Source organism: Notamacropus eugenii, chromosome 2 (genome assembly GCF_028372415.1).
Source record: "Notamacropus eugenii isolate mMacEug1 chromosome 2, mMacEug1.pri_v2, whole genome shotgun sequence".
In the NCBI taxonomy this organism is placed as follows: domain Eukaryota; kingdom Metazoa; phylum Chordata; class Mammalia; order Diprotodontia; family Macropodidae; genus Notamacropus; species Notamacropus eugenii.
Genome location: NC_092873.1, coordinates 157,092,872 through 157,107,143, shown reverse-complemented (window position 1 = coordinate 157,107,143; position 14,272 = coordinate 157,092,872). Strand labels below are relative to the sequence as shown.

Sequence of the window (14,272 nt, the reverse complement as noted above, 5' to 3'; positions counted from 1 at the left end):
AGCTAGAAGAAGGGACCAATCACTTTATTTTATAGATGAGGAAAATGAGATTGGGAGGTTGTAATGATTTTCCCAGTGTCATAAGGTCAACAAATAGTAGAATAAGTATTCAAACTCAGGCCCTGTTATTCCAAATCCAGTACCCTTTCTTCTCTAGCTTAGGGGTGTAGTCCACATAAAGTCCACTAAATTTTGTTACATTGTGATATATTAATGGACTTATGGAGTTTTAAAGCTGAAAAAAATAACCTATTGAATTATACTGCATAATTCAAATAAAATTTTAACAATGTATTCTTTTTTACAACTATACTTCAAGTTATCAATATAATAATATCACCATCAGCCTAGGAAATTACTTTGGCAATGTAAAAACTATTCTGAAGATTCTGTGCTTTGAAATAACTTAGACTGGAGATGGAGCCAAGATAGCAGAGAAAAGACAAGGGCTCACCTAAGTTCTCCCAATTTCCCCTCCAAATAAGTTTAATGCCTCAAAACAAACTCTGGAGTGACAGAACTCACAAAAGGATGGAAACAATTTCCAGCCCAAGACAACTTAGAAGGTTGTCAGGAAAGGCCCCTTTCTTGCACAGAAGTGAGAGACCAGGCCCAGCACACCAGAAGCAGGCCTTCGGAGTGAGTGAAGCAGCTGTGGCTCCTTCCAGATCTTCCAGCCCACAGACAGTAAGGGGGTCAAACAACTGATCAGGAGATTATAGGAGTGCTGACACTGGGGGCAGCACTTTGTTACATTGCCCATATCTAAATCTGGGTTGCAATCCTGGGTGGCAGTCCTAAGGTGAAGAGGATCACTGGCACACCATAGCTAGTGGCCACAGGGGAGTGGGGACCCTGGTTGCAGTTCCAAGGCAGAAAAGAGTGCTTGTGGTCACTTACAGACCAGAGCTGTAAGAGTGGTAAACACACCTCTCCTTAGATTTACCATCTTGAGGGAAAAAAAATGAAAATTTGGAGGTCCCTAGAATTGTCCCAAAAACAAATGCACAAAAACCCTGAAGCTTGGGACAGTGTGTTCTCCATCTCAGAAATAGAGCCCCGTATTAGCATATAGTTAAAAGTCAAGAAATAGGCTGAAATATGAGCAAACAACAGAAGACATTTCTGACCATAGAAGGACATTATGGTGACAAGGAAGATCAAAACACAGAAGAAAACAATAAAGTCAAAATTTCCTCATCCAAAGCCTCAAAGATAATTATGAATTGTTCTCAGGCCATGGAAGAGCTCATGAAGGATTTTAAGAATCAATTAAAAGAGGTAGAAGAAAAATTAAGAAGAGAAATGAGAGTGAGAAAAAGGTGATCATGAAAAAAAGTAAATGCTCTGGTAAAGAAGGCATAAAAAATATTGAAGAAAATAACACCTTAAAAAATATAATAGGCCAAATAGTAAAAGAGTTACCAAAATATAATGAGAAGAATGCCTTGAAAATCAGAACTGGCCAAATGGAAAAAGAGAAAATAATTCCTTAAATATTAGATTTTGACAAGTGGAAGCCAATGACTTTATGAGACATCAAGAAATAATCAAAATCAAAAGAATGGAAAAAATATAAAGTATCTCTTGGGAAAACAATTGACCTGGGAAATAGATCTAAGAGAGATAATTTTAAAATTATTAGACTACATGAAAGCTATAATCAAAAAAAGAACCTAGACATCATCTTTGAAGAAATTATCAAGGAAAACCACACTCATATTCTAGAACCAGATGGTATATTAGAAATTGAAAGAATCTGCTGATCACCTCCTGAAAGACATCTCAAAATGAAAACTCCCAGGAATACTATAGTCAAATTCCAGAGCTCCTAGGTCAAGGAGACAGTATTGCAAACAACCATCAATTTTTGTGGGATCACAGTTGGAATAACACAAGATTTAGCAGTTTTTGCATTAAAGGATCAAAAGAATTGATATTCTATATTCCAGAGAGCAAAAAAGGTAGCGTTACAATCAAGGATCACCTACCCAACAAAACTGAGTATATTTCTTCAAGGAAAAAATGGACATTTTATGAAATACAGGACTTTCAAACATTCCTGTTGGAAAGATCAGAGCAAAATAGAAATTTTGACTTTCAAATGCAAAGCTCAAGAGAAGCAGAAAAAGGTAAACAAGAAAGAGAAATCATAAGGGATTCAATAAGGTCATCCTGTTTACATTCCTATATGGAAAAATAATACTTGTAACTCCTAAAAACTTTCTTATTATCATTGCACTAAGAAGGAGCATACAGAGAGCACAAGTGTAAGGTGAGTATGATGGGATGATTATCTTAAAAAAATAAAATTAAGAGATGAGAAAGAGAAATGACCTGGAAAAAAGGGGAAAGGAAAAGGTAGAATGGAGTACCTTATCTCACATAAAAGAGGGGAGAAAGAGCTTTAAGAGGAGAGGGAAGGATGGGGGAGGTGGGGGGCAGTAAGTGAACCTTACTCTCATCAGAATTGGCTCAAATAGGGAATACCATACACTCAGTTGAGTACAGAAATCTGTCTTACCCTACAGAAAGGTAGGAGGGGAAAGGGGCTGGAGGGGAAGTGATAGGGAGGGCAGATCGGAGTAGGTAAAAGACAGAAGTGAAGCACTTTCGAGGATGGACAGGGTGAAGAGGGAGTGAATAGGATAAATGGAAATAGGATGGAGAGAAATATACAGTAATAACTGAAAAAAATTTTAGGAGTTTCTCTGATAAAGACCTAATTTCTCAAATATATAGAAAACTGACTCAAATTTATTTTAAAAAAAAAAGCCATTCTTCAGTTGATAAATGGTCAAAGGATATGAACAGGCCATTTTCAGACAAAGTAAAGTTTTCTATAGCCATATGATAAAATACTCTAAATCACTATTGATTAAGAAATGAAAATTAAAACAACTCTGAGCTACTACCGCACATCTATTAAATTGGTTAGTATGATAGAAAAGGAAAATGACAAATATTGGATGGGACGTTGGAAAATTGAGACACTAAATGCACTTTTGATGAAGTTGTATATCGATTCAACCATTCTGTAGAGCCAATTGGGAACTATGCCCAAAGGGTATAAAACCATGCATACTCTTTGACCAAGCAATACCATTACTAGATCTGTATCCCAAAGAAATAAAAGAAAAAAAATGGGAAAAGGACCCATATGTGCAAAATATTTATGGGAGCTTTTTTAGTGGTGGCAAAGAATTAGAAACTGAGGGACTGTCCATCAATTGGGGAATGGCTGAACAAATTATTTTATATGATTGTGATGGAATGCTATTTTGCTATAAGAAATGATGGGTAAGATGCTCTCAGAAAAACCTGGAAAGACATGAACTGATGTAAAATGAAATGAGCAGAACGAGGAGAGCATTGTACATAGTAACAGCAATATTGTACAGTGATCCACTGTGAACGACTTAGCAATACAGTGATCCAAGACAATTCCAAAGGACTTATGATGAAAAATGCTATCCATCTCCAGAGAAAGAATTAAGGGAGTCCAAATGCAGATCAAAGCATACTTTTTCTTTATTTTCCTTTCTTTGAGGGGGCGCTATTAGGGTTATCTGTTGTCTGTGGTCATTCACAATTGACTGACATGGAAATGTGTTTTGCATAACTGCACGTATATAATACCAAATTGCCTTCCCAAAGAGGGGCATTGGGGAGTGAGGGAGAGAATTTAGAACTCAAAATTTTAAGAAATAAATGTTAAAAATTGTTTTTATATGTAATTGGAGGGAAATATGATATCAAAAAAAGAAATAACTTAGATTTAATTTTTTTCTTTGAATATCAAGAAAGAAAAAAACAGATTATTAGAAGAGATTAAGATACTGAAGCAAGACAAACAAGCTCTTGAAGTGGACTTGGAAAAGATGAAGAAAGAGAGAGACCTAGCTAAGGATCAGATTATTTATACGTCAGGTAAAACCTTAAAACAGACTTTTGTTTACTTTAGATAATTGAATAATAGACTGGAAATTTTGCTTTTTAAAAAGGTGCTGCCAAACCTGACATAAGGCTACCCTGGCTGACAGAGTTTTGCAAAAAAAAAAAAATGTCATTAATAAATCATCACAGAGCCCTAATACAACACAATTTTGCCAGTTGTCCATTTACAATAATTTTCATATGGAAATAAAATCTTTTCTACTATTTCATGCACTATGTTTTTGTAGAATCCATTAACAATTTTAGGTCAAGTGTTGACTTTATGATAAACTTTTGAAATTGAATGGCACCTTATTTTTCAAGCAGATGGATACATTTCAGTGTTTTGAGCCTGGCATAGTCACAGAATGAAATCCTATTGGCAGATATTTTCAACTCATTGCTTTTTATTAGCTTCCCTTTTATCATACAGATTGCCACCTTTTGTGCTAAATGATGGACCTCTATCCTAAATGGCATTTACTGAATTTCACCATAGCATTTCTTTTATATATATTATTTAACATATGCTCAAATGTTCCACATGTTTACAAGAATAGATTAATCTTTCAATACCATTTCCTTGATGTAAGTGTTTTTGAGAGTGAGAAAGGATGTTAATGATCCTGCTCTTTAAATTTCTGGCTTCCTCTACTAGAAAAGTCCTATAGTAACATTCACAGCTAACTTTTGATTTGGTCCTATTCGCCACGAATGGGTATACGTTTATTTGACCTTTTACAATCAGATATCTTAAATTATAACATGTTTCTTCATATTGTTTTAGATGTTTTCTTAAAGACATCCCTGAAGCAATTTTCTGGAAGACATATTTTTAAATATATAATTTATTTATTATTCAGTTTTCAACATTCACTTCCACAAGAATTTTAATTCCAAATTTTCTCCCCGTCTCTCCCCACCCCCATCCCAGGATAGCATGTACCCCATCCACCCCTTCCTCCAGTCTGTTCTCTCTCATGTCACCCCTCCTTTCTTCCATCCACCTCCCCCCTCTTTTCCTGTAGGGCAAAATAGATTTCTATGCTCCATTGCCTGTACATCTTTTTTCCCAGTTTCATGCAAAAACAGTTTTTTGACATCATTTTTAAAGCTTTGAGTTCCATATTCTTTCCCTTCTTCCCTCTTCACCCACCCTCACTGAGAAAACAAGCAGTTCAATATAGGTCATAATACATGTGCAACCCTCCAAAACACTTCCATAAGTTATGTTATGAAAGACTAACCACATTTCCCTCTGTCCTGTCCTGCTTGTAGAAGGGCAGGAATGTTATGACCTTATTCATTGCTTCCTTCTAAAAATGCATTTTCATCTTACCTGAATTTCTTTTTTTTTGTTATATTTTCCTTCACCACATTATTAATATTATTCAGTTTTACCCTGACACTTAATACTTAGTCTGATTCTAAGGTTTTATGTTTTCTGTGATTTCCTTTTCTGGCACTGTGATTATACTCACCTTCTTGAATTTATGATCTTTAAGATTTTGGAAATCTTCCTCCCTCTTCAGGTCTTAATTCAGGTGTCATATTGCTTATAAAGATTTGCCTGATTCCCCCAGCAGAAAGTTGTTTCCTCTTCCTTGTATCATTTTTATTTGTATATTTCTTATCCTTTTCTAATAGCTCCTTGGGGGAAAAGACTGGAATGTTTTCATTTTGTGTTCCCATGACTTTGCGAAACAGTAGGTATTTAATAAATGTTGAATTCAACCTCTGTTAGTAGTATATGAGGTAATTGATTAATAATTTATTATCCCAGTCATTAGAATAATTGTCATACGTCTTCATCTTTCCTTTCAGAGTTTCATTAAACTTTTCCATCAAGCCCTTTGCCATGGAAATGATATGTAGTTGTCTTTTATGTGATTGACTCAGATATCACTCTTAAGTGTTTCAACACTTCCATGAGGAAATTGAACCCTTTTTGTGTCAAGTTCTCAGAAAAAAAAAAAATCTTTATCTCAAAAAAACACAATAAGGATTTGGCCATTTTCTGAATATCATTAAGAGGGTGATACTGCTTTTTCTGGATATCTTGTAGTCTAATCTTTTATTATAAGAATATACCTTTTCCCCATTCAGATGCGTCTAGTCTATATTGATGCCCAAGTCGTAAAATCCCTGATATAATGAATACTTTAACAGTGGAATCCTTGTTCAGTATCTGCTCTTTGCTTTCATATGCACCTCAGCACCTATGTTATTCCAAATCATTGGAATCTGAGTAATAACTACTTTCTTGATTTACCAGTCCCTAGATGAGCCTATATTATACGTTAAAGAGCCATTTGTAATTATAGTTTAAGATATTTGAACAACTCTAAGGCTTGCAAGAAACTGTATGGTTTGTGCATTGTCATAACCTATATGCTCCATATTTTTTGTGACACCGTATGGTATGGTTTGGTGGAAAGAGCGCTGGACTCTGTAGTTGTGTCCAGATGCTTGTTTTTTGCCATGTAACCTGGAGCAAGACATTTATCCACATCTTACATATGAGGAAACCAAGGCCCAAAGGGAAAAAAAAATACTTATATTACTTACCTCATAAGGTTACAGAATCTAAGAATTAGAAGGTACCTTAGAGACCAGATAGCCTAAGCCATCCCTAATTAAAAATGACCTCTCAAACACTGCTGGTCTCCACTTACAGACCTCCATTGAATCCCATTACTCCCATTACTGCCTGAAGCATCTCAACCCACTTTGGAATAGTGGTAATGGTCCTTTACATCAGGCCTTTCTGAAACTCCTACCCATTATTTTCAGTTCTTCCCCCTGGTAGCAAGCAGAGTAACTTCAATTCTTTCACAGTATATCCTTTCAGATTTTTTTTTTAACTATTATTATAATTTCCTAAGCCTTTTCTCCAGGCCCAACATTCCCACATCATCATCCTGTCAATTATTTCATTATATGATTTCCAGTCCCTTAGTCATCTTTGTTCCCTTCACTTGAATATAATATAGTTTGTCAATGACCTTTAACCAAACGTTCCAGTTTGTGATGTGACCAGTACTCAGTTTCTAGCAAGGTCATCACTTCCCTCCTGGATACCCTGCTTCTTCTAATGAAACCTAAGAGAGCATTAGATTAGGGCCTGGTACACAGTAGGAACTTAACTAATACTTGAATGATTCGCAGATACAGGGAGGTATACCTTGTTAGAGGAAAGCCTCTAAGGTGACATTTTGCTCTGTTAGATCAGATGGATTTTTTTAATAGTCAAAAAGCTATAATCACAGTAAAATCTTATATTTTCTATGCCTTTTAGTCATTTATATGACCAAATGTATTGTTTGTGAAAGGCTTTTTCATAGTTCGAGCAAGCATATCTTCAATATGTCTGCAAATTATACTCCTGAAGATTTTGTAAAGTTAAAAAAGAAAGCAGTCATTTAGATCAGTATATGTTAACATTTTCTTAGTTGATTTTTTTTAAAAAAGTAAAAATAAAGCCTGCGAATTTTTTCCCCTAAGCACTTCTAATCTGTCATACAATGGAGCCCTCAGTCTCCACAAAATCATGTCACTTGTAGTACAGGCTTCCTATGTGGTGGATGCTTGGTCTAGCCTTCCATTTGTTCCCATTTTTGTTTGCTCTGGTGACTTTCTTATCTCCTTAGGAATCATAGAAGTGACCGTGATGTTTCAGTCCAAAAGTGGTAACTTCTAAAGTGATTGACGTGAGAAAAGAGCTAATTATAGAAATCTTGACAAAACTTTCCATTTTTCATCTGTTTATTTTCCTTTCTCCAGTTTTATTGTGAAATACACCTAAGTGATTGGCATAATTAGATCTCTCACCAAGCTTGTTTTTCCTCATATGAGGTAGTAGTATTCACCTTCCACCATCCATCTTCATGAAAGTTCCCAAATGAGTTTTTATTCTAAACTGTTGTTGCACTTGGTTATACAGAGAGCTGATTCAGGAATGACTCTCCTGTAGCTAATCAGTTGTTGCCTATCTGTTAGAATATAATTGATTTGATTTTTCTAAGTCTGTATTTTGCTGTTCTCTTCTGGAAAAAAGTACACATGACCTATATGCTTTGACTTTACTCATTTCTCATTCCTGAACTAGGTTTCCCTGCATATTTTTTGCTTTCCCCCCATTCCTGTCTTTCTTTTGAAATAGCTTCGTATTGAAGTATAACATTAATTGATTGAAGGATCTTTTCCATTCCTTTCAGAATTTCTCCTTCTCTTCATCTTCTATAAGAGATGTTAGTGTGTAAGCTGCCATTACCCTCATGGGAGTCTTTTCGAAAATACTTTCCCTTAGTACTGTAATACCAGATGACTAACAATTCCATAAAATAATATGTCTTGTTGCCATTGAGACCCAGAATAAAATAAATCCTTTCCTATCCTTTATTTGCCTTTTTCTGAGAAGAACCTATGAGCAGTCATTTGTTTTAACTATCTCTTCCTTTTCTTTTTTGGTTTTAATTATCCCAAGATCACCAACTTAAACAAGAATATCACAAAATTATCTTAAAATTCTTAAGTCCCCTTTGCCCACCACCCTTTTCACCATTCTACCTCCATCAACATATAAAGAGGGGCTGGTCACATAGGACTGAAGGTCATCTTGTATTTCTCCTTATTCCATGGGTTATCATGGCTAAAGAATTCATTGCTTAATCTTAACTTACCTACTGGCAATGAACTTCTCTGTACTTGACAAGGATTTCTATTACAATTTTTATTGTTCTTCCCAGTCTCCAGGTAAAAAAAATAATCCAAAGAAAAATAATACTTGAATTATTGTTTAGCCTTTTCACTATCATTCATTATCATCATATCTACTCAGGTTAGTGATCCTATCAGACTCCCTTAAACCTCCTTACCTCCCAGTCCCTCAGTGTACTCATTTTTCATGACATGTACTTCTCTGTACCACAACAGTTACTTTGAGTTCCATTCAATACCACAAGTGTTCCATTTCCATGTTCATGAGCTCTACTGATCAAAATCTGTTGTCATCCCACCATTCCCTCTATTTTGCAATCCCAGACCCTATTCTCTATTCTCATTGCAATCTTCAGTCTTTCCACCTTTAAGTTCTTTCCTAAGCCACCACTGTCTACACTCTCCTCCCTTCCCCATCTTGACTCTTTGGAGTTTAGCTCTACACTCCCCTATTTTCTTGACTCCCTTGCCCACCTATCCTATTGCCAGTCTTGTCCTGCCAGACCTCAGCTTTGGATCATTTCCACCATTTGTTTTTCTCCTATTCATGAGCAAAACTGAAGAAAATCAGAAAGCTGTGCTAACTGGGTCTGCTGCAAATTTATCTTACTTGATTTCAGCTGGACCCTCACTATCCCTCTATGACCATAGCTTTTACAGCCCTTTTCATCTCTCCTCAAACCTATTATAGGTCATTCCTTCTTCTTCACTGAAAACCTTATCTAATATTTCACTGGGGAAAAAAGAAACCATTTGTCAAGAACTTTCAAATGATTTCCACCACCGTCTCCTCTTTCACCCCTGTCTCTCCTTGCCAAGGTTAACCCTTATGCATGCATCACCTCCAGCAGAATGTCTCCTCTATCATCTCTATTTTCTCGCTAATCATCAATCTCTCCCAATCTGTTCTGCTTCTTCTCTACTACCTACAAACATGCACATCTCCCCTTTCCTCAAAAAATCTTCTGTCCATCCCCATTAGCTGTTGTTCTATACCTTTCCTCCCTTTTGTGGCTAAGCTTCTTGAGAAAGTTGTCCTCCACTTCCTTTTCCCTCACTCTCTTAACTCTGCCATCTTGTTTTCTGACCTCATCTTTCAAGTAAAACTACTCCTTCTAGAGCTATCACTGATCTTTTAATTGCCAAATTAAATGGAATTTTCTCAATCTTCATCCTTCTTGATATCTCTGCAGCCTTTGACACTGTCAGTCACCCTTTTCTCCTTTGATTCTTTCTCTACATTTCATTGCATTACTTTCTCCTGGTTCACATCTAGCTGTCTGACCACTCCTCCTCAGTCTCCTGGATTTTTTTCTGGATCTTCATCCAGGAAAGACCATGCCTGCTAACTGTAACGGTGCCCCTACTCTTTGCCCTAGACCCTCTTCTTTCATTTTTAATACTATTTCTTTTGTTGTTTGTTTGTTTTGGGAGGAAGCAGATACTAAGTGTCTGAGGCTGGATTTGAACACAAGTCTTCCTCACACCAGGGCCAATCCTCTATCCACTCAGCCACCTGGCTGCCACAAAACTCTTTTACTTAATGATGTTATCAGCTGCCATGGCTTCAGTTATCTCTATATAGATGATTCTCAGATCTATTTGTCTGACCTATATTTTCACGTCTCCAACTGTCTGTTAGATATCTCAAACTGTATGTCTTAGAAACATTGTAATTCCTTATGTCCAAATCTGAATACATTATCTTTCCTCAAAAAAAATCTCCTCTCTTCCTGATTTCTCTATTAATGTTGAGGGCACCATCCTTCCCCCAGTCATCAGTGTGGATCATCAGGCTGATTACTTTTTAGTCATTATTTGTATCATTATGTGTAAATTAGGGTCACCTGCTGCAGCACTTGGGCTGAGGAGTCCTTGGTTTTGTGAGTTTAAAAATTAGGAAACTTGGTCATTTTTTTCTACCCACTTCAGTTCCTTCATTTGGCTGTAAATGCCCCCTCCCCAAATTGAGTGATTATATGGTAACCCACATACCTCTATAAGACAGGAAAAAAAAATCCATGTACAAAATTTAAGTGTTCAGAACAGATTTACTCAATTATAGTCTACATAGCAGTCTAGAAATGGGAATGGGATGTTACAGGCCTTACATTCTACTACCAGATTGTGGGCCATTGTGTGACCTTCGCCCCAATTATGGTGGTGTGGTGGCTTCAGAGATGGTTTTTATGTAGGAAAAATTTTATCTCTAATGTATGTTAGAGTTGTTGCTTCCTTTTAAGGGGGTTTCAGGATGCTGGTTAATGTGGAACAAAGTTGTCTTCTACCACCACTTCCAGATCTGTGTCGTGGGGTCTTGGAGCATTTTGGTTAAGAAGGGTGAGAGTGTGAAACTAGAATGTTTCCCCTTTTGTCCAGGTTAGCTAACCAGGGGGAGGCCTAGCTATAATGCCAGGTGCTGTGTGTCTGTTCAGTCTCATATGAGCACTTTATCTGTGAAGTTATTCTTGGCGATTCAAGAAGTAGGTAAAGAACTCTTCCTATAGAGAGACTACTGTTTAGGAAGGCCCACATGATCTCTGAGGTTCTCTCCAGTTTGTAAGATTCTGTGGTCCCGTTTTCATCCTTCGAAAGATTTCAGCACATTTAGAGGCATTTTATTTTGTAGGGGAGAAATCACATGAGATAAAGCTCATGGAAGAAACTCACAAACAAGAAATCAGTCGTTTGCAGAAGAGATTACAGTGGTATGCAGAAAATCAGGAACTTCTGGATAAAGATGCTGTGCGGCTTAGAGAGGCAAACGAAGAAATTGAGAAGCTTAAACTCCAGGTAATGGTTATAATTCAGAGTTTACTTCTGTAACAATTCTGATAGACCATTTTTCTCAGCATTTACATGTAGTTTTATAAATATTTTTTACCTCAATTCTAGGTCATTGCTAGGTATGAACAAAATCTTTACGTTTATCTCGAATCTTTGGATTCTTAACTCAAGTGAAGTACAAATTGTTGAAGAGTATGAGTCTTAGTTGTAGCAACACTGGCTTTTGTAAAATAATGCACCAGTATTCAGTTTTCTAATATAAGAACTAAGGACACAGGGGTATGCAGGAAAGTTGGGAAGGGAACTTTTCCTCAGTGCCTCTCTGACAGCTCTTGTCCTTTCTCTTCTCTCCCCTCTCCTATGTCTTCTCTTCTCTCCCTGTGTCTTCAAAATCTTCGTAACTTCACCATAGAACTTAACTCTCTTGTTTCTAGGAGTCTGGTAAATGTCCCTAAGGATGTCCTACTGAATATGTTTACATATTAAAATTGAATTTGTCGTCTTTATCCCACAACTACCCCTTTCTCTTCACATCTCCATTTTTGTGGATGGCATGATCATCCTTCTAGCCACCAAGACAGATTCAACAGCTATCTTTAACTGTTCTTCACCCCAGCATCCATCCAACGCCAGCTTCTGTTGATTCCAATTTCCACCACTGCTCACAAACCTATCTACTCTTTTCTGCTTTCACTATTACCACTATAATTTGGTCTCTCATCACCTTCACCAAGTCTATTATAATAGTCTCCTCTTAGATCCCTACTTCCACTTTCTGTCCTCTGAAATCTCATTTTTCATCCTGCTTCCTGTTTAGCCTAACATATCATTACGATCACTTCCTCCTTCAAAATCTTTAGTGATTCTGTGTTGTTTATCAATTAAAGTGTCATACTCTAAGTCTGAGCATTCATGATCTTCCATTCACTGACTTTGACAAACCTCTACAATCTGTATTCCTCTGAACTCTGCTTGTATTCATCATTCTTGTCAAATCTGACTACTTTTCCTCTATTCTCATTCTGTCCTCTTTGATCTCCTTGCCTTGGTTTGTATTCTCGACCTAAAGCAGACTTTTTCCTCCCAGCCATGACTAGATGAAATTCTTCCCTTTCTTCAATCCTGAAAAACAGGTTTCTGTTTTTTTACCCAGCTCTCCAGACCTTCAGCTGGAGGTGCTCTCTCCCCGCTTGAATTTCTCATGGCACTTTGATGGGCCTCTTTTACTGTCAGCTACGTGACAGTTATTTGTGTGTACATGTCTCATTTCCCTTATTACATTAAAAGCCCTTCTGTCCAGTTTCATCACTGAATTCTCAGGTACTACCATAGTGCCTTGCACGTAGCAGTCACATAAATGTTTGTTGAATTCAATTGCCACCTAGTCGATTCATCACCAGCAGAGGAAAAATAAAACAGGCTATTGAAATGCTTTTCTTCCACGGACCACACACCATATGTTTGTTTTACATATTAAATAACCTTTCAAATATGTCTTTTTCATGTGGTTGAACAGGTTGAGAAACTGAAAACAGAAGCTGGGAATCAGTCTGCACAACAGAAGTTACGTCAGAAAGACAGAGCAGTTGATGCTAAAAAAATTCAGGATCTTGAACGACAAGTATGTGTTAGAGTTGATTTTATATTAAAAGTTTTGTAATCAATGTATTTTTTCCCTGAGGAAAAATGATTTTGTTTTCCCTTGGAAAACACTAATAGTATTACTTTAGATCTGTAATTCTCATTTGTATATTTTAATGAGGATCTCTACAAGGTTAAAAATATTCATGATATAGAATTTGAGAAAACATTAATAAAGTAGTAAGGTATATATAGGGAATTAATACAAAAATATAAAACTAAGTTACATTCTCCAGTAAGTAAGTGGTTAATGGTTTTAAACAACAGTTCTCAGAAGTAGAATTGCATACTATCAATAACCACAAAGATTGTTCCAAATTGCTAATAAGAAGAGAAATGAACATTTTTTAAAAATCTCTGAGGTTTCACCTCACACCCAGCAAATTCGCAAAGATGGCAAAAGATAGAAAACATTCAGTATTGGGGATATTGGGTGAACTATTTTAAGACAGATAAACTGATAAACTGTCTTCATCCCTTCCTCTCCCTTCTCCCTTTCCCTGTCTGTTACATATCAGCCTCCATCTTCCATCTATGTGCCTTTGCACTGAATAACCCCCATACCCAGAATGTACTGTCCTAACCTCTGCCCCAAAGACTTTCTTCCTTCAAGATCCAGCTCAGTCACCACCTGAGGCCTTTCATGGCCACCACCACCACCCTGCATTTGTGCTTGTCATCCTTCCCAAACTATGTGATATTTTACTACTTTATATTTATTTACATTTACTTTCTTTATATTATTTCTGCATATACTTATACAGGTTGTCCCAAAAGCCTTAGTACAATTTTAGCATTAGTGGCTACATTATTTATTATTATAAACTGAACCCAACTGTTGAAACACTCTATATAAATGTTTGTCTTCTTCACTAGAATATAAATTCATTGAAAATTGGGATTTTTTTTTTATTTGTATTCCCAGCATGTAACATAGCTTCATCATGTTGTAGGTGTTTAATAAATGCTTGTCAGTTGATTAATTGATTGATTACAGAATGTGTAGAATGTACTGTCAGAACACATTTAATGTGTTAGTTAATTTTTCTGAACTGCTGTTTTTAAAAGTTCTTTTTTAAAGAATGCTTAAGGAAAAACAGGTATATTTGAAATGAATGTTCTGTAAAAACCAAAGATTTCAAAAAAAAAACTGAGTCCAAGCACAAAATTCCTGTCTAAGACAAAATGA

General features: G+C 36.3%; 1 protein-coding gene across 3 annotated transcripts in view; it reads left to right on the top strand.

Annotated features, from left to right (window-relative positions):
• The window catches only part of CEP162 (centrosomal protein 162), a 116,608-nt gene that overhangs the window by 79,037 nt on the left and 23,299 nt on the right, over positions 1-14,272 (top strand). For all 3 annotated transcript variants that reach the window (XM_072642728.1, XM_072642727.1, XM_072642730.1), the window contains 3 exons: positions 3,804-3,930; positions 11,285-11,448; positions 12,959-13,063. In XM_072642728.1, coding sequence (XP_072498829.1) covers positions 3,804-3,930; positions 11,285-11,448; positions 12,959-13,063 — 396 coding nt within the window. The remainder of the gene's footprint in view (positions 1-3,803; positions 3,931-11,284; positions 11,449-12,958; positions 13,064-14,272) is intronic.